Genomic DNA, 20937 nt, shown 5'->3' on the forward strand with positions numbered 1-20937 from the left:
ATATATATATTTTTAGGGTTTTATGTGATGATGATATATATCTCAATACTACTTGTTGGAGGCAATATTAATCCATAATAAATGAGTAATTTAATGATGTATTTTTACGGCCACTATCGCTATATATAGATATAAATTTTAATGATATTCCTCGACTCGTAGTAAAATACGTACCATAGAACAAGTTTGCACGAATATGTGATATTTGAACTAGCTAGTACATATAAAATGTTTTTATAAAAAAATATTTTTTTTACAAATTTTTTTATATAATGTTGTAAAAGTTTGTTTATGGATTATAAATATGATCATTTGGAAAACTATTATATAAAAACATTTTTATAATTAAACAATCATATGTTTGTATTTTCATTTTCGCCTTCAATTGTAAAAACATAAAAAAGAAACATATTTCAGTTCTCTAAAAACTATAATATACTTAAACATTTTTTTAAAATAATTTTACAAAAATTTTGTACTTTAAAATTTTTAAATTGGTTCTCAAACAAAATTTGAATGTTTTAATGCTAGCTTTAGAGTTTGGCAATAACGACAATTGTTGGGTCATGATATGAACTATGAAATTGTGGGCAAAATTGGCACATTATAATAAATAATCAGTATAAATTGTTATTATTTCTATCATTTAATAATACACACATATATATATATATGAAACTAGAGCTTGATAATGGCGAAACTAAGATAAAAATTATAAATATATATACTTTCGAACACACGTCCTTCAAATGTAACACTTAAATCAAATGTGATTTATTTTGTCCACCCCATCTCTCAACTTTTCATCCAAACTTTAATAAAGATGATGGTATCTAAGAATGTTTAGAAAGATTAGTCTATTAAAAGAAAATTTGGTATTTTCCACTTATATATATACCAAATTGAAAACCAATATTTAGTTTCTTGATCGGTACTGGTACCTAACGAAGTAATACTATTCTTGCGCAGCAAATAATTCACTGAAATGTGAAAAGTGCCTAGGGTACTTTAAATAATGTTTATAAAAAAGAGTGGCCATAGAATTATTATAATAAAAAAAAAGGAAAGAAAAAAGAAAAGAAAAATGGTGGCCATTATATATATACTTTGGAGAACCCTGCATATAAGGTCTATATCAACTCGCATATCAAAAAAATAATTCAAAGACATAAATCAGAGAAGATAACGAATGAAAGAATAATATTCGTACATGCATCTTTCTTTTCAGCAACTGTAGCACGTTACTTGTGGGGCTCAGCGTTCATGGTCGAACCACGTTTATTTGCTCGTATAACAATAAAGGGATTAAAATCGTGCAATAATAATAATAATAGAATTAGATTTAAAAGATTAAGAGAACAAAAAGTTTCAATATATTTCATAAGCTATATTATATAACACATATTATTATTCTTCCTTTTTTTTTGAAGCAATATTATTATTCTTCCTTAAAAATAACTTATTTATATCATATGACTGGGAAATTTCGTGATACTTTAGTAATATCTGAAAAATACATCTAAAATATGGATATTTTTCTTCACACGCAGGGTCAAGTCAACTGTATAATGATATACACTCTTAAGGCAACGTCCGTGAACTAGCGTCTCACCCATGGGCCTATATACAATTTTGGGGCTTGTTTGGGTGTTATACGCAACTCAAATGGCAAGTGTTCGACGATAATTCCCAATCAACAAAATCCCATTTGGTTTGGAAAAAAAAACACAGATTCAGAAGTCTCCGTTTGGCTGCTCAAATAAGAACAACCTTGCCCTCTAACCATCAAAAGATCAAATATGACAAAACTTAGCATCTAATTGTTCCAATATTTTCTTCGAACATCTAAATACGAAGCTTTTTTTATCTCCAAAAAAAATATACGAAGCTTTTTTATGTTATTTTTTCCCCGGAAACTTGTGGATCGCACGTGATGCCGTGGAAAGAAAAAGATGATCGGTAAAAGAAGAGACAAGAATTGGAGCAAATAAGACCATTTTCAGCCTTCCGACCTTCATGCATATGCGGAAACTTTCACCCCAACCTAGAATTACAAATTAAAAACAATGTGGAAAACCATACAGCGGTGCGGTTTCGTCTACCGCCCCGTGCTCAAAGGCTTTTCCCTTGAATCAAGATCAAAATTAGTATTGTTTGAGTTTCATCCTTGATAAGAAATATTTAAATCAGAAATAAAAACCCATCCATCTGGACACCGTATTCTCTAACAAGAGAGGGTCTTGCCCAACAACATTATGCTTGCACATAAGAACTTCACTATCCAGAATACATACCAAAGTTTTAACACACTAAGCATCATCCCAATGTCTCACCAATTTGACAGCATGCAACCACTAGAGTTAAAAATACCAAGTTTTGAAGCATAGTTTGTTATACTAAAGATGAAAAAGTCGGCCGACTCTAGAATTAAGATTTCAGCCTTCCACGGAATACTCGATTCAATCACTCCACCTGCAAATTCCAGCTCGATCTAAAGTGCTGTGCCAAACTTCGACTACAAACAGATAGTACCTGTGCAAATTGCATCATAAGCATTTGTTAAAATAAATTGTCAGTCTTTACAATCAGGCACCTAACCTGCACCTGCAAAACTAGTTAATCGAGTGAGTTTTGTCGAACTTTTTGAAATTTATGGAAAAGATATTGGAAAGGTAAGTAAAAACTCACAAGCCTTGTATGCAATGTGGTTACTAAGGACACCTGACTGCACATACAAAAACACAAGCACTAGCAGATACAGAGAAAACAATCAAACACACATTTAAAAATTATTTACAGCAACCTGCTATCACTTATGCTGTTTAATCATTATATGTTTGGTGCAGAAAAGAGATTTCTAATGATAAGAAGCTCAAAGAACTTATAGCAAGTTGAAAGTCAGATGCTGAGCATATAGACGATGGGCTACGTTTTCATATTTCTCAGACCCGATCTGCATTTGATGATTAAAATATAGCATAGCTATTTATAAATCCTTGATGCATGTGTCCATACAAACAGCAACTAAATCGCGATGAACAGAAATACTCGTAAGATTGTGTTTGTGGGATAAAACTGCAGTATGAATTTCCTCGAAAAGAAATTTATAAAACCGATCGACAGAAAAAGAAGTATCTTGAAAGGAAGAGACTAGAGAGACTTGTGATTTAAATAACACAAGGCTGGCCTGATATTTAGCAAATATCAATGCATCAGACAGCAGATAGTTCCACAGTGGAAAATGCAAGGACGCAGAAGGAAAGGGAGAGGAAATACAGAAAGGGAAGAGTAACCCACTAAGATTGATTACGATAACTTGCAAAATTGGAAGGAAGTCACGAATATGCAAAAAAAATTACTACTAATCGCCAGGTCGCAAAATCATGCACACAAAACAAGCATGTTGATCAGAAGTTGAAGAAAACTAAAGGAAAATATGTTTATCATATTCCAAGACAGGATGGTAAGCCTGCACACCGCCTGCACAGTGGAAAATGGGCAGTAAGCTTTATTTCAGGACGGGTGTCCTTTCTTAGTAGAACTTTTAGGCAAACAAAAAAATAATGATGTTTGACTGAGAAAAGTTCAAACCTTTGTGAATAAATCAATAAACATTTTTAGCAGGTCCTGGCTTTAATGAGCTCCAATTTTCTCATTGCCATGGTGGTGGTTGGCGTTTCGATCATCGGCAATTCCATCATTGATCTTGTTGGCACGTTCTGCTTCTTCTCTTTCCCTGTTCCACTGTTGTATTTTAGCTCGCCTCTCTTCACTTCCTTCCCTTATAGAACTGCGTTCCCTCCTGCCATCTGAGCTCCTGTTTCTACCACTCCTATGGCTGGGACTCGTGCTTCTGCGCCTCCTGCTATGGCTTTCACGGTGATCCCGATCATCATCCCTTCTACTGTGACTGCGACCTCCGTGAGGGCGTTCTTCATGGCTACGATGTCTGTATGGGCTTCTGCTGCGACTCCGGCTATGCCTTCTCCGAGACCTCCCAAACAGTTGACGCCTCAACTCCCTATAAATTAAGCACAATTAAACAATGCTGAACACTACTATAAACACTACTATACTTGGTTTTATTTAATGAAAATCTTGCAACGACTTACCTGCCTATCCTCTTCAGATGCATAAAGTTACAGTAACCACCACGGTTGCAGGAATTTTCCTCATACTGCCTACAGGTTGCTTCACGAAAATCGGTCACCGGAGAGAAATCGACAATTATGGGCCTTCCTGAAAATGTGGTCATTCAGAAACAAACTCAATTTCAGTGACCAATCATGTTCGACTGTAGTCCAATGATTCGACAAGCTCTGAAGAACCCAATTAAGCAAAAATGCAAACTGACTGAGGATACGAAAAAATATATAAAATTGATATGACCAGCATAATATCTTCCTGTCAGACTGTTCAAAGCATTTGCAGCTTGCTCTTCCTCTCTAAACTGGACATAAACATTGCCAACCTGACAAAAAATTGCTATTACCACGCGCAAGATCCAAGGGAAAAGAAGACAAATTTCAACAATAAAGTCTGAAGAAGTACCATATGGTCTGCCAGATTGTCACAAATATTCAGGCTTTCGATTTCTCCATACTTGTTCAGTTCCTCAAAAAGGTCTTCATAGAAATCCTGCACCGTAACATGATTGGGAATATGTATTTCAATAACTCAGAAGTAAGAGGCTACAACACGATCAACAAAAAGCATAATTATTGAGTGCTCAAAAGTAGTGCGTCTAGGTTCACGGTTCAATTACGTCTTTGATGTGCTTCTAAGGCTCGAGATGCCTTGCGACCACGATGCGGGTGTGGGAATCCAATTTTGATAACTCATAAGAGGCTAAGCCATAATCATAATAATAATTAAATGCCTAACTCATAAGAGGCTAAGCTACAATCAAATGAAGCATAATAATTAAACGCCTAGGCTCAAGACTCAGCAATGCTAGAGCCTTTGAGACCAGCCACAAGATAAGGTGCAGCCATTCGATAAGACATGCACCTTAGCATTAAAGCCCCGTCCTTGATGTGCTTTTCAGGCTCAAGATGCTCTATAACCACACTTACAAATAATTTAAAAATAAGTGTGTGCCTGTCCTCATCCCTTGCATTTAGGTTATAACTTACATATGCACCTAAGAACACCTCTAAAAAGCATGTCATCAATATTTGCAATTCGATAGCATTCATTGGGTTACAGATATAAAAGCCAAAGAAAATAATGATTTCTCAAAATAAAAATTAACTATTCAACCTTAAACTTGAACTCTTTTTATTTCTTAAAGCCTCATATAGAAGACTAATCATGATTCATGGGTTTAACTCATAATGTGAAATCCAAATTTATTCCCTTGTGCATAATAAGTGAAAAACCTAGTCATCACTAGATTGGTCACGGAGGACCACCGTTCTAAAAGCGGCGCCTATGACAGCCTAGGTGCTAGGCGGTTGCCCACCACCATTATATCTACCATTCCGACGGGGGCAATGCATCACAAGCATATAATTAATCACAGGTAAGCAAAATAAAAACAAATGGAAAGTGTAATCAGTAGAATTTATTGCTCAACATTTCTTCAAGAAACAAACAGCCAATTAAATCTAGAAACACAGAAAAGACGACGACACATCCGCCCAATTGAGAAGAAAAATTGAAAATCGGGCTACCTCGAAATGTTCCTGCATCTTTTCAGGGTCGATGGGTTGACCCTGAGCATCAACTCCAGGGGTAATCATATCGGGACGCTGGTACATGTTGGAGAGCAACAGCGTGGGGCTTATGCTGGGTTTCGTGTGCAGACGCGAGCAGCGGTCTCCGTGCCTGCAAGCGCCGATTTTGAAGTAAAAAGGGCAGTTCACCCTGTCCTTCTCCGTCCCGAATATTGACGCCAAGTGTTCCGCCATTAACGCTAAAATCGAACAAATCTGATTGTGATAACTCAGGAAGCTTCGATTTAGGGCTTTTGGAAGTGGCGATTTGGGATTGAAACTGGCGATTGAAATTAGAGGAAGATCACCGTCTTTAAAAGAGGCTTCTAGATTTAATGACGTTTTTTTTGTTATGTTATAGTTTAAATATAATATAATATTTTAGTCTTAACAATTGTGGTGGTTTGCCCGAGAGGTTAAGGGGGAAGACTTAAGATCTTCTGCACATAAGTGCGCGTGGGTTCGAACCCCACAGCCACCAATATCTTATTTTTATTTTATTTTTATTTGATATTTAATTTTTAATTCTCTTGTTCATTTGCTTTTTTTTTATTATTATTATTATTATTATTATTATTATTATTAGTTTTCCATTGGAATAATTTTTGAAACATTACGTAATTTCTTGGTAATTTCGCAATTGACATTAAATTAGAGTCTAATGCAACTTCATTTCTTATTACGCATATGCAATAGTATGCAAGAAATCATTATTGTGAATAACACTGATTTAATCATATTATCATATTTAACAATTCTTTAGATGTCTTTCCGAAAAAAAAAATTTGTATTTAGGTAAAAACCAAATTATATTCTTGTCGTCCCCCTGAATGGAGTATTAGAAATGAATATGAGAAAATAAATCAAGCTTCAAGGACCGGCCCATTTAATATGTGCCCCAATAGAGTTTACTTTTGTCGTACAAGACCCTAATATTCGGCCCATTCAACTATGCAAGCCTTTTCGTTCAAGTTCCAATTGTAATGCTGTCGGTCCAATTTTATTCACGTTGAAAATGATATGTACAAAAACTGATTAAAAGAAAATTACTAGTGAAAATCTAAATGCTTGATAATAAAATATATATGAATCCGAAATAAAATTTAGATGAATATAACAAATTTTAGAAAAAAATAAATTAAGAAAATTCTCAGTGTTGGGGCTTTGCAATCATTTCTTAAATATCTCAAAAAAAAATTTATTTCCAGCTCCAAAAGTGCAACACTTGATATACGAATTGAATTTTGTTGTTTTCCTCCCTATTTGTGAAAGGGTAAAAAAAATAAATCCACAAGTGGTTTAGTTCGATACCAAATGGGGACAGGTAATTTCTAAGATAGTGTTTGTAACCTCTAAAAATAAGTGATTATAGAATTTTTCGTAACAAATTTGTTTAGAAAAATTACATAACCACTTATTTATAGATGTTGCAAACAACTTTTACAGGTGGTCTCTAAATAGATCCTTGGAGAAATATATCTATGTCTAATTCAAAAGAAAAATGTTAAATATACATGAACTGTTACATATTGGGTTACACATTATATTCGAATTATCCCAACTTTGAAAAAATTCTTTCAAAAAAACATTAAAGATAATTATATAATTTTAAGTGAAATACATAACATCCCGTATACATGTATCATAAATCAACCCAAAAATGCATATCAAAATTCGTCTAAAAGTACAGACAACGACATTAAGTTCTAGCTTGTACCCATAAATAAGTTTAATTAAAAAAAAATTATGACCATAAATCCGTAATTATAATAAATTAAAAAAAAACGTCCACCAAAATTCAGAATATTCCAAGACGGTGATGCCAATAATGAATGTTGCCTAACCGTACACCATGGGTTGAGATGTTCTCAAACATTTATTTTCACAACTGAGGTGAGCTGTAACTCATTGATTGAATTGTTGCATTTATTTATCAGTTAATTAAATGTTTTTCTTTTCTTTTCTTTTTAATAGGTGTCAAAACGGTCTTCATTAAACTAGTCGACCAAATCTATATTTAGATGTAAAATAATATTATTATCATAAAAAGTAATACGTTTTCATATATTGAATCAGATAAGATATTTATGTCATAAAATTAATATATAAGACTATTTCACGAAATTTTATGTATTTTCTTATCAATGATAATAGAACAAAAATGAGAGACAGGTTTCCAGCGTCATTTATGAATTAATGAACACAAGAGACAGCAGATTGGAGAGGACATTTCAACTAACCTAATTTCGTGTGTGACTATGATATTTTTTGTGTCCACTATTGTGGCATATAAATTCGGCGGGGCCAATAATTTCTTCCTCGTGTCATGTTGTACGTTATGTTCGACCCCCATTGTTAAGATTGATTGCACAAAATCTCGAAAAGCCACTGATCTGCTCAATCGTATTTCTCCAATATGGAATGTAAATATGTATTTACGATACATATCCATTAATTTAGGATCTAAATTAGTAGTTGTATATTATATATATTTTCCAATGTAAACAAAATCAATAAGTGAATTTTATTTTCTTTACATGGTATCAAAGCAATCACGGTCCTAATTCACCCTCACCAACAATTATTTTCTCATCATCTTCTAGCCTACACATGGCAGAAAAAGATGAAACCCAAAAGCCAGCCAAGTTCGAGGCTAACAAATTTGATAATCCTAATGATCCCCTTTATCTTCATTATTCTGATCAACCGGGGCTAACACTCGTCACAAAACCATTAAATGGAGAAAACTACAACAGTTGGAGCCGTGCCATGCTCATGGCTCTCAATATCAAGAATAAAGAAGGCTTTGTCAATGGCTCCATCAAACAACCACTGGAGACTTCCATCACAGAGCTTTAACAATGGAGGCGATGCAATAATCTCGTAAAGGCATGGCTTTCCAATTCAATCTCACAAGATATTGGAGCAAGCGTGATATATTATGAAGATGCTCACGAAATTTGGAGCGATTTGAAAGACCGTTTTTCCCGTACCAATAGTGTCCATCTTTTTCACGTTGAGGAAGCCATATACAACTGCAGACAAGACAACATGAATATTGCGACATATTACACCAAGCTTAAAGGGCTATGGGATGAACGAGATGCACTATATAGCTTCCCACAATGCTCATGTAGTGCTATGAAAGATGTCTTACAGTTCCAACAAAATCAAAAGACCATGAAATTTCTCATGGGACTTAATGATATTTACGCCACAGTTCGAGGACAGATTCTGCTCATGGATCCACTTCCCACCATCAACAAGGCTCATTCACTTGTTCTTCAAGAAGAAAATCAACGAGGAATACTGAATAAAGGCGCACCATTGACCGAACCATCGACATTTTCTGTGAAAAACAATATGCAAAAATTTGAAAAGTTTTTTGCAAGCAAAAATCCACACGCCCAATGCGAAATTGTCACAAACCTGGACACACTGCCAAGACATGCCGAGCACATCTGAAATGTGATTACTGTGGTTGGTCGGGTCATACCATTGACATTTGCCGAAAGCTGCAGAAGACTAGTTTTGGCAGCAACAAACTAAAGCAGCGAGAACAGAAAAATTTTCCCTCCAAAGTCAATCATGTAGATGTCAATGTATGATAAGTGCATTTTATGCACTTAATTTATATGTGATTTGACTTGAATTTTGTGATGTATCGATTGGATATTATGCGTATTTGTTGTTGTTTTTGTGAGTTGCAAATATTTGAAGAAAAGTAGCAAGAAGAAGCGGAAAGACGAATTATAGATAGCAAAGTTTACAAAATTACTGGAGCTTATAAAGACATCCAAATCCAATCTCCACCGTTCAAATTGAAGTTTTGGATGTTTTAAAGTTGCTGTCAAAATTTCAGCTCGATCCGACAGCTAAAACTCAAGATATGATTTTTGCAAGATTTCTGCGCGTTGGACAAAAGGAATAGCGCCCCAGCGCCTCATTGGGAGCGCTCCAGCGCTTCTCTGTAGCTCAGTAAAAGGATTTTATTCAAAATTTCAGCGCCCCAGCTCTAGTTTTCCAGCGCTCCAGCACCCGTAATTTCATGTTTTAAGCGCCCCAGCGCCAGTTTGGAAGCGCTCCAGCGCTAGACGTCCGTCATTGAAAAATAAAATACGAAACTTGAGCGCCCCAGTGCCAAGGAAGCAGCGCTCCAGCGCTGCGCAGTCTCCAAAAATATGAAAAGTCTTTAATCGAATTTAAAAGGGTTTTGATAGCTTATTTTTGGGAAATACGAGGGTTTAGAGAGTATTCAGAGTTTTTGAAGGCTAGAGACGGCTAAAGACCAAGGAAAAGGGAGAAAAGCATTCTTGGCGCGAAGACGGACGAAGCGACTACCGGAGACGGAGAAGCATCATCTACCTTCATTTTTATTTCATTCTTTCTCCTAGTTTTTAAATGATGTTCAAGAACATGCTTTGTTTGATTTTTATTTACATTATGAACTAATTCCTTTGTCTAGAGGAATGACGTAGCTTGACTTGAAACCATGTTTTTGATATTTTGATTGATATATTAGAATTATTCATTCGGTTTATTTGTGTTTTCCTGAATTGATTGCGTTCAATTAACTGATCCTTACTTGAATTGTTAAATTTATTTGAAATCTAGCACTCGAGAGAGGCGATTTTGAATAGGACCGTAGGAAAATACATCATTGGTGTTTATAGAGTTCGAGAGGCCTATAACTCCAATGAAGCCTTTGTAAGAATTATTGTGCTATTTACCGGATTTAATAGTTGAACTTAGATAGAGATATTGAGTTTGCTATTGAATACGAATTTCTGCTTGACACTCGAGAGAGGTAGTAGAAAATAATAGGGATTCTTGGTTAGTAAACTAGAAGAATTTATGATATAGATTTCTCTATGAATTAAACTGGTGGATGGTCAAGTGAAGTCGAACCTCTAGAATTCTTCGCTTATTGAATTTTTCTCTCGTGAACACGTGGTTATTTAGTTTTGTTTCTTGTAAATTTTAGTTTTATAAAAATCAAATCATTCTCGTAGCTCTACATAGGATTAAGATTTTATTAGTTGCAAATATTTAATATAATATCATTTTATTCATTCTCTGTGGGATCGAATTGGACTCATTTTCTATATTAAAACTTGACACCGTGCACTTTCGGGCACAAAATTACGCAACAAGTTTTTGGCGCCGTTGCCGGGGATTGAATTTTATTTGATTTATATTAAATTGTGCTAATTGGTCTTAATTTTGATTTAGAGCATTTTATTTTATTTTGTTGGTTCTAATTTTAAATCTTTCCTGTCTATGCAGTTTATGCAAAAAAGCCAAAGTTACGACTTACTGCTCTTTGATCCGGAAATCGAGAAAACTGCTAAAGCTTTGAGAAAAGCTAGAAGAGAAGAGTTGCAACAAATGGCTGAAGAAAGGGAAAGAGCTATCAATAATGCTCCGGTGCCGATCAGAGATCACTTTCGACCAGTGATCAATACTCATTATTCTGGGATAGCTCGGCAGAATATCACGGCAAATAATTTTGAGTTGAAGCCAGCTCTGATTAATATGGTGCAGCAGAATCAGTTCAGGGGTGCAGCTACTGAAGATCCAAATCTGCATCTGCGTACTTTTCTGGAGATTGCTGACACAGTAAAGATTCATGGTGTTACTGAGGACATCATCAGACTACGATTGTTCACATTCTCTCTTAAGGACATTGCTCGTAGTTGGTTGCAGTCACTACCTCTTGGGAGTATCACTACATGGGAAGACATGACATCCAAATTTCTGGCTAAGTACTTTCCTCCTGCCAAGTCTGCCCAGCTGAAAATTGAGATCACTACTTTCAAACAGCAAGATTTTGAGCAGCTTTATGAAGCTTGGGAGCGGTACAAGGAGTTGCTTAGGAAGTGTCCAAACCATAATTTTCTGGATTGGGAACAGATTGAGTTATTCTACAATGGTTTGAATGGGCCAACTCGTATTTCTGTGGATGCTGCAGCTGGAGGTTCAATATTTTCTAAATTTTCTGAACAGGCTTATGAGATGCTTGAGCAAATGACGATTAATAGTTATCAGTGGCCGAGTGAGAGATCTGTAATAAGGAAGTCTGCTGGAATTCATGAGTTTGATGCGTTCACTGCCTTGACTGCTCATATGGCTACTATTTCTACACAGTTGGCTGCACTGACCAAAGGAAATCAAAGTTCTACAAAGACAGCATCACTGGCAACTGCCTTAAATTCTGCTGATGGATTTGATAGTGTGGAGCAAGCTCAGTATGTGAACAACCGCAATTTTACTGGCTATCGAGGTAATCCTTTACCAAATCAATATCATCCTAGTTTGCGCAATTATGATAATTTTTCATATGAAAATTATAATAATGTGTTGAATCCTCCACCGGAGTTCAATAATCAAAAGGATGAGGGTAGGTCATATTTGGAGGATTTGGTTGGTAATTTTATTTCTGAGTCAACAAAAAGATTTGAGAGAACTGAGAATAGGTTTGATAATATGGAGATACACCTGACCAATGTGGGTGCTTCTATGAAAAATCTTGAAATACAAATTGGTCAACTTGCAAATGCCTTGATGAATCAGCAGAGAGGATCTTTTCCTAGCAACACTGAGCTGAATCCAATAGAGCAATGCTAGGCTGTTACTTTGAGAAGTGGTAAGGAAGTTGGGGTAAATGAACCAAAAGTAGTGAATGATGAGGATCGAGTTGAACAGATTGAGGTTGAATCTGAAGAATCTGTCAGTAAAAATTCTAGCAAGTCTGCAGTTATGCCTGAGAAACCACCTGTGCCAACAGCTGTTCTGCCATATCCTCAGCGGTTCAAGAAGAAAGCGTTGGATGAGAGGTTTTCTAAGTTTTTTGACATCTTCAAGAAAATTCATATTAATATTCCATTTGCTGATGCTTTGGAGCAGATGTCGCATTATGCAAAATTCATGAAGGATGTGATGGCAAGGAAGAGAAAGCTTGAAGAGTTTGAAATAGTGAAGTTGACAGAGGAGTGCAGCGCCATCCTACAAAAGAAACTGCCACAAAAATTGAAAGATCCAGGGAGTTTTACTATTCCTTGTATTATTGGTGGTGCAACTGTTAATAAGGCATTATGTGATTTAGGTGCAAGTATTAATTTAATGTATTTTTCTATTTTCAGGTCTTTGGAGCTTGGTGAGGTGAAACCAACCATGATTACTCTGCAGTTGGCTGACCGTTCTCTGACTTATCCTCGCGGTATTGTGGAGAATGTATTGGTAAAAGTAGATAAATTTATTTTTCCTGCTGACTTTGTAGTGCTTGACATGGAAGAAGCTCAAGATGTCCCTCTAATTTTGGGGCGACCATTCTTGGCAACTGAAAGAGCTTTAATTGATGTGCAGGAGGGTGAATTAACTCTACGAGTTGGTGGTGAAGCGGTCACTTTTAATATATATAAGACCATGAATTACCAAGATGAAGTACGTGCTTGTAATCACATTGATTTATTTGATTCCTCTGTGAATAATTTTGGTGTAGGAATAAAGTTGAAAAGTGGGCGAAATCCGAAGATGGTGAAGAAGGTGAAAAAGAAAACTAAGTCAAAGATGATTTTTGAGTATGTTTGGAGGGTGAAAGAGAGGAACAAAACCTCCAATAAAGTGACAGAAATTGGCTAAAATCAGTTTCAAGTCGGGCTGACGACTTTAAACCAAGCGCTTTTTGGGAGCCAACCCAAGTTTTATTTTATTATTTTTTTGTTTTAGTATTTTTAATTTTTTTTATTTGTTTATTTTTTAAATTTTTTGAGGGCATGTCTTGTTCACGCGCTAACATTGAATTTTCCACTCTAGGTCCTTGTAAAGAAATATCGAGTATCAATGTACCTGCCCCCGAAATTATGATGGGCTATGACTACTGACGGTCATGCCACAGGTATGTGCATTCCTCCATTCTTGTTATTGAATTATCGTACATTGAGGACAATGCACATATTTAAGTTTGGGGGGGGGGGGTGTTGAAAAATTGTGAAAAATGTAAAATTTTTTGATGAGTTAGTTTGAGTTAGCATGATGTGTAATTGTGTTGGCCTATGATGAAAATAATTTTTGGTATTAAAAGTTTATGTTAGCTATATTTAATCTTGAGTTCTCACATTTATGCACGAATGCTATGATTTTCGATACTCCTAGCAATTAGAAAAAAATTATGTGGATTTGTGATGTGAATTAGAGGATTTGATTCTTAACTCTTGTGATTTTTACTTGAAACTGAGGTAGATTTTTAAGATCACAGAAGTGATTTAGGAATTTTTGAATTCGTTGAACCTTTTTAGCCATTATTAATTTGTTAGTTATATAAATCATGAAAAATCCAAAACAAATTGAGTAGCTAAAAAGTTCAAAGAAAAGTAATGGCGGAGAAAGTAAGGTGAGGGGAGGCTTAAAAAAAATGGATTGAAATTCTAGTCCAAATACAAGGCATAAAGATGGAGATGTATGGAGTAAAAGAAAGCCAAGACTAATGTCTGGCAATGCAAATAAAAAAGAATTTAGCTACTCATCATCCTGCACAAATTGAAAATATTCAATTCCCTTTGCTTTGAATCCTGAGTCCTTGTTTACATTGATATACATATGGATGCTTATCTCCTGTTGATTATACTTGAGCCTAATGTTAACCGAAAAAGTCTTGTTGATCTGTGCAATTAGAAGTTGAACTTGGTGGAGAGTGTCTTGAAACTTGAGGGCGGGATTAATGAATCTGTGAAGCTTACGGATTGCATGATTTTATCGAAAGTTGGGTGGGTAGATGAGATTGGCGAAATCACACACACACAAGAACTCTTGAGAAAATTAGCCTACATGTGTATTTACTCTTGGAATGTAAAAATTCGGAGGCCGATATATTGCTCATTATTGTTTTGCTCGGGACTAGCAAAAGTCTAAGTTTAGGAGGATTTGATAAGTGCATTTTATGCACTTAATTTATATATGATTTGACTTAGATTTTGTGATGTATTGAGTGGATATTATGCGTATTTGTTGTTGTTTTTGTGAGTTTCAAATATTTGAAGAAAAGTAGCAAGAAGAAGCGGAAATACGAATTATAGACAGCAAAGTTTACAAAATTACTGGAGCTTATAAGACATCCAAATCGAATCTCCCTTGTTCAAATTGAAGTTTTGGATGTTTTAAAGTTGCCGTCAAAATTTCAGCTCGATCCGACGGCTAAAACTCAAGATATGATTTTTGCAAGATTTTTGCGCGTTGGACAAAAGGAATAGCGCCCCAGCGCCTCATTGGGAGCGCTCCAGCGCTTCTCTGTAGCTCAGTAAAAGGATTTTATTCGAAATTTCAGCGCCCCAGCTCTAGTTTTCCAGCGCTCCAGCGCCCGTAATTTCATGTTTTAAGCGCCCCAGCGCCAGTTTTGAAGCGCTCCAGCGCTAGACGTCCGTCATTGAAAAATAAAATACAAAACTTGAGCGCCCCAGCGCCGAGGAAGCAGTGCTCCAGCGCTGTGCAGTCTCCAAAAATATGAAAAGTCTTTAATCGAATTTAAAAGGGTTTTGATAGCTTATTTTTGGGGGATACGAGGGTTTAGAGAGAATTCAGAGTTTTTGAAGGCTAGAGACGGCTAAAGACCAAGGAAAAGGGAGAAGAAGCATTCTTGGCGCGAAGACGGACGAAGCGACTACCGGAGACGGAGAAGCATCATCTACCTTCATTTTTATTTCATTCTTTCTCCTAGTTTTTGAATGATGTTCAAGAACATGCTTTGTTTGATTTTTATTTACATTATGAACTAATTCCTTTGTCTAGAGGAACGACGTAGCTTGACTTGAAACCATGTTTTTGATATTTTGATTGATATATTAGAATTATTCATTCGGTTTATTTGTGTTTTCCTGAATTGATTGCGTTCAATTAACTGATCCTTACTTGAATTGTTAAATTTATTTGAAATCTAGCACTCGAGAGAGGCGATTTTGAATAGGACCGTAGGAAAATATATCATTGGTGTTTATAGAGTTCGAGAAGCCTATAACTCCAATGAAGCCTTTGTAAGAATTATTGTGCTATTTACCGGATTTAATAGTTGAACTTAGATAGAGATATTGAGTTTGCTATTGAATACGAATTTCTGCTTGACACTCGAGAGAGGTAGTAGAAAATAATAGGGATTCTTGGTTAGTAAACTAGAAGAATTTATGATATAGATTTCTCTATGAATTAAACTGGTGGATGGTCAAGTGAAGTCGAACCTCTAGAATTCTTCGCTTATTGAATTTTTCTCTCGTGAACTCGTGGTTATTTAGTTTTGTTTCTTGCAAATTTTAGTTTTATAAAAATCAAATCATTCTCGTAGCTCTACATAGGATTAAGATTTTATTAGTTGCAAATATTTAATATAATATCATTTTATTCATTCTCTGTGGGATCGACTTGGACTCATTTTCTATATTAAAACTTGACACCGTGCACTTGCGGGCACAAAAGTACGCAACAATGTACCAGCAGCCTCTAAACAATTCACTCTCACAGCTGACCAGTACCAAAATCTCATGACATTGCTCAACGGGAGTAAGTCCAATTCAATTGCTAATCACGTTGGTAATACATCGGCAATGACTGATCTTTCAGGTATGACTTATTGTGCTTCAATTATTAATGAAAAGGCATGTTGGATTCTTGACACCGGAGCCACATATCACATGGTTTATTCGGCTGATTTATTGACGACAAAATCTTGCGTAATCAACCGATCAGTTCACCTCCCTAATGGAACCACTGCCACTGTCACACATATAGGCAGTGTCCATTTTAACAATTTCACCTTGAAAAATGTGTTATGTGTCTATTCCTTCAAATTAAACTTGATTTCTGTTAGAAAACTTGTGCATTGTTCCAAATACATAGCCACATTCACCAATACTACTTGTATGCTACAGGACCAATGATCGGGGAAGATGATTGGGACGGGAACTGAGCAAAGAGGATTCTACTATCTTGATACTCCAGAAACAACCAAATGCAATGCAGTCACCGCAACGCCTTACCCCCCGAAACTTTGGCACCACAGCCTTGGACATCTATCGAATAAGGCATTTCGTTTGCTTTTTCATTCAGTTAGAGATATTAATTTTTGTGATATTTCTGATTGTTTAATATGTCCCATTGTGAAACAAACTCGCTCTCCATTTACATTGAGCTCCATTCAAACCAAAACAGCCTTTGAATTAATTCACGTCGATATTTGGGGGGGGGGGGGAGGTATTATGTTCCTTCCATCCAAGGGGCACAATATTTTCTTACTATCGTTGATGACTACACTCGTTGCACATGGACATATTTTATGCATCATAAATCGGATACCTGTTCATATATTCTTAATTTCATTAATCTCATTGAGACACAATTTGTTTTGAAAGTCAAAATTCTCCGAAGTGATAATGGACCCGAATTTACAATGAAAAGTTTTTATTCAGATAAGGGTATAATACATCAAACTAGCTGTGTTTCCACCCCATAACAAAATGGAGTAGCTGAGCGAAAACACCGACACCTCTTAAATGTAGCTCGAGCCTTGTTATTCCAAGCTAATCTTCCTAAGAAATTTTGGGGAGATGCCATCTTGACTGCTACATATCTCCTCAATCGAACTCCTACACCTCTTCTCCAAGGAAAAACACCATTTGAGATGATTTCTCACAAGCAACCCATATACACTCATTTACGAGTATTTGGTTGTTTGTGTTTTGTCTCCACACATCATCATCGTCCCACAAAATTTGATCCCAGATCCACATGATGTATTTTCTTAGGTTACCCATATGGCCAAAAGGGTTACAAAGTCTATGATATATCAAGTGGTAAAACTCTTGTTTCACGAGATGTCATTTTTCATGAAAATATTTTTTCTTTTTCACCTCCACCTTCCGCTGCCGCAGACACAATTCCTATACATCATCATTCATCGCAAAATGACGTTATCCCACGTTTTTCAAGCGCTGAAGAATTACCACTTGAACATTTCACCAGCAAGGAACCTTCTGATTCTGACAGTGAAGCTTATTCCCAGATTATTCCCTCACTTACAAAAACCAAACCCCAACCAGCCTACTTCAACCCGTTCCTAAATACCTCCATCACGACCCTCACGCACTATGGTAACACCAAGCTATATACGTGAGTATCATGTCGGTATTCCTCTTCCATCAAGGAACGTCCCAACATCAAACTCGGCGTTGGTCGAAGCTCCAGGTACTCCCTATCCTCTCTCTAATGTTCTTTCATATGGTCGATTATCTGCCAAACACCATGCCTTCACCATTTCTCTTATAGCTGAAAAAGAACCATCTTCTTTTGCCCAAGCTATTTGTGATCCTAAATAGCGCATTGCTATGCAAGAGGAACTTGCTGCTCTCAAAGCTAATCACACATGGTCTCTGCAACTTTTACCTCCCGGGAAGAAGCTAGTGGGGTGCAAATGGGTTTATAAGATTAAATTGCGAGCCGATTGTTGGAAAACTGGCGATCAGATCAATCAAGATTGATACCCGGTGCAGCGGAAGTTTAAAAATTTTATCATGGAACAATTCCATGGTGTGGGTATCAACCATTCAACGATTAAATTATTGTGTGTGTAAAATTCAAATAACAATTAATTAAATTTTACCTTCAATCTCGAAGCGAGATTATTGGACACCACACAGATTTCTCTGCGCTTCTTGTATCTCCCAGGAACTGATGAACTCCTTCAATCAGGTCCACGAATGGGGTTTAAATCCCTCTGACAGATTGCACTAGAAAATCTATCAGAAGTTTTTCTGCGAAGAGATTAAACGAATCTGATTCGTTATTCCTGACTGCAATTCAAAATCACAGACCGGAATTTCTCGGGCAGAGTATAGGAGGGGTCGGCCGATTATTACTTTGAGAGAGAGGAGGGTTCGAAATTTCTGTCTCAAAAATAATGAGCTGTTGTGTGTAATTTCTGTACTGCAATAACTTATTTATAATGCAGGCCACTAACACCTTAGGGCCCATTAGTCATAAGCTAGGGCCCGACAAGCAAAGCCCGCACGTTCAGAAATTAATATAAAATTCATCGTGACTCCGATTGATGAACCGATTTCACCAATGTGCACAGAAACCATTTCTGCACATTTTAAAGTCAAAATAAATTTTCCTGAATCCGAATTCAGTGGTTTCCAAAAATGTCCATCCCTATGTCATTTTAGGAAATCCTACTCCCTTACTCTTATTTAAGAAGTCCAACTCCTTAGTTCATTAAATTTAACTCTTTAAATTTAACTATCTCAACGGGGATTAAAACTCCATTACACTGTGTGACCCTCAATGGTTCAGGGATACAGCTAGCCGTGGGCTCACAACTCCTTGTGACTCGGAACAACACTTTCCGACTTGCCCAACGAATCAAGGTAAAGCGCCTAGCAACATCGCCCCATGATTCCCTAGGTATCACTGATAGTGCCTACAAGAACCAGTAGATTTTGGTTAGCGTACAGTACGGTCCCTTCATCCATATATCCGATCGAATCAACAACCATTGGTATATCGAGAGTCGCTCAAGATTCGATAACTATGCAATACATCTTGAAGATCAAATTAGTGACATCGCATGTGCTACTAAGAAAACCATTTCTTAAATCACATCAAGTACTCTGGCCAGAGATTTGTCACACTAATATCTCCTCAGATCGCATAGGATATCCACACTCGCAGGTATGTGGTGAATCCTTGACAACAATGCATTGACTCCTATATGTGTCGTAACTGTACCCAATCTCGACACCTAATGACCCCCATAGAGTCGGTAAACGAGTCAAAGCACAGCACTAGCATATAGAGTCTCCATGATGTTTCAAGTCGTAAGGACTAATGGTGTACAACCAAAACCGCGGACTTTATCCACTCGATAAGTGATAACCACTTGGAAAGTCCGGATAGGGTAGTTCGATTATTCATCCTATGAATATCCATTTGCATGCTTCGAACATCTCCATGTTCCCTACCAATGAAACGTGGTACTCCGCATCGCAAATGCTAGTCTCAAACTCGAGCGATCCTTATCCTTATTATCGGACGGCTCAATCGACTAGGAACGGTTTTAGAATATACAGTGACTATAAGATGTATTTCATGATAGACATCCCCATGTTCTACCACATCTTACATACACTATAGTATATTCAAGGTCTTTATCAAAACAACAATAGTATATCACAATATAACAATATGAAGTAATATAAAGTCATTGCCATTAATAAAAGTGTAAATAATATTAAACAAAAGATTGTTTATACAAAGAGTCATCAAAGCCCATAGCCACACAGTTGGCTCACTGGGCACCCACTCTTACAATCTCCCACTTGCCCTATAGCCAACTAGTCATACTACGTAGACCCATTGCTTCGCGATGTTTGTCAAACAATGGTCCTGGCAAGGGGCTTAGTAAGCGGATCAGCGATATTGTCTGCAGAGGCCACTCGTTCGACAATGATGTCTCCTCTTTCCACAATCTCCCGGATTATGTGGTATTTCCTCAGTACGTGTTTGGATCTTTGATGAGACCTTGGTTCCTTTGCTTGAGCAACGGCACCCGTGTTGTCACAGTACACCGGGACTGGACCAACAAATTCAGGAATAACGCCCAACTCTTGGACGAACTTCCTCATCCAAACGGCCTCTTTAGCAGCAGCTGATGCTGCAATGTATTCAGCCTCAGTGGTGGAATCCGCTGTGGTGTCCTGCTTGGAACTCTTCCAAGAGACAGCACCGCCATTGAGCATGAACACAAATCCAGAGGTTGACTTCGAGTCATCCACATCACTTTGGAAGCTAGAGTCGGTATAGCCTTCCAATTTGAGATCTCGTCCTCCATACACCATGAACATATTCTTAGTCCTTCGCAAGTACTTAAGAATGTCCTTCACGGCTTTTCAATGCATTTGACCAGGATTAGACTGATATCTGCTCGTGACACTCAGAGCAAATGCTACATCCGGTCTGGTAGATATCATCCCATACATGATACTACCTATAGCTGACGCATATGGTACATGTGTCATATTCTCTATCTCTGCATCAGTCTTGGGACACATAAACTTGGATAGAGAAACTCCATGACACATGGGTAGATGTCCTCTTTTGGACCCATCCATTGAAAACCGTTTCAATATGGTATCGATGTAGGTTGATTGAGTGAGTCCTATCATTCTCTTAGACCTATCTC

At 36.7% G+C, this 20937-nt stretch overlaps 1 protein-coding gene and 2 non-coding genes across 5 annotated transcripts; 1 reads left to right on the forward strand and 2 right to left on the reverse strand.

Moving 5' to 3' along the window:
- Nucleotides 1-2193: 2193 nt before the first annotated feature.
- LOC140886644 (splicing factor U2af small subunit B-like) lies at nt 2194-6029 on the reverse strand. Of its 3 annotated transcripts, none has more exons than XM_073293337.1 (6): nt 5676-6029; nt 4552-4638; nt 4390-4471; nt 4113-4239; nt 3592-4021; nt 2194-2532 (listed from the first exon to the last, which is right to left on the reverse strand). In XM_073293337.1, the coding sequence occupies exons 1-5, from the start codon at nt 5910-5912 to the stop codon at nt 3634-3636; spliced, it is 921 nt and encodes a 306-aa protein (XP_073149438.1). In that variant the 5' UTR covers nt 5913-6029; the 3' UTR covers nt 2194-2532; nt 3592-3633. The 3 variants fall into 3 exon arrangements, with proteins under 3 accessions (XP_073149438.1, XP_073149440.1, XP_073149437.1); XM_073293339.1 differs by having other exon boundaries at nt 2194-3480; XM_073293336.1 differs by having other exon boundaries at nt 2194-4021.
- An 86-nt stretch (nt 6030-6115) lies between these two features.
- Nucleotides 6116-6198, forward strand: TRNAL-UAA (transfer RNA leucine (anticodon UAA)). The gene has a single exon. It is a non-coding gene; the product is annotated as a tRNA-Leu (tRNA).
- Nucleotides 6199-11508: 5310 nt separating this feature from the next.
- On the reverse strand, nt 11509-11614 carry LOC140893995 (small nucleolar RNA R71). The gene has a single exon (XR_012153552.1). It is a non-coding gene; the product is annotated as a small nucleolar RNA R71 (small nucleolar RNA).
- Nucleotides 11615-20937: the final 9323 nt, after the last annotated feature.

The sequence above is a fragment of the Henckelia pumila genome, chromosome 3, assembly GCF_033568475.1.
Source record: "Henckelia pumila isolate YLH828 chromosome 3, ASM3356847v2, whole genome shotgun sequence".
Lineage (NCBI taxonomy): Eukaryota > Viridiplantae > Streptophyta > Magnoliopsida > Lamiales > Gesneriaceae > Henckelia > Henckelia pumila.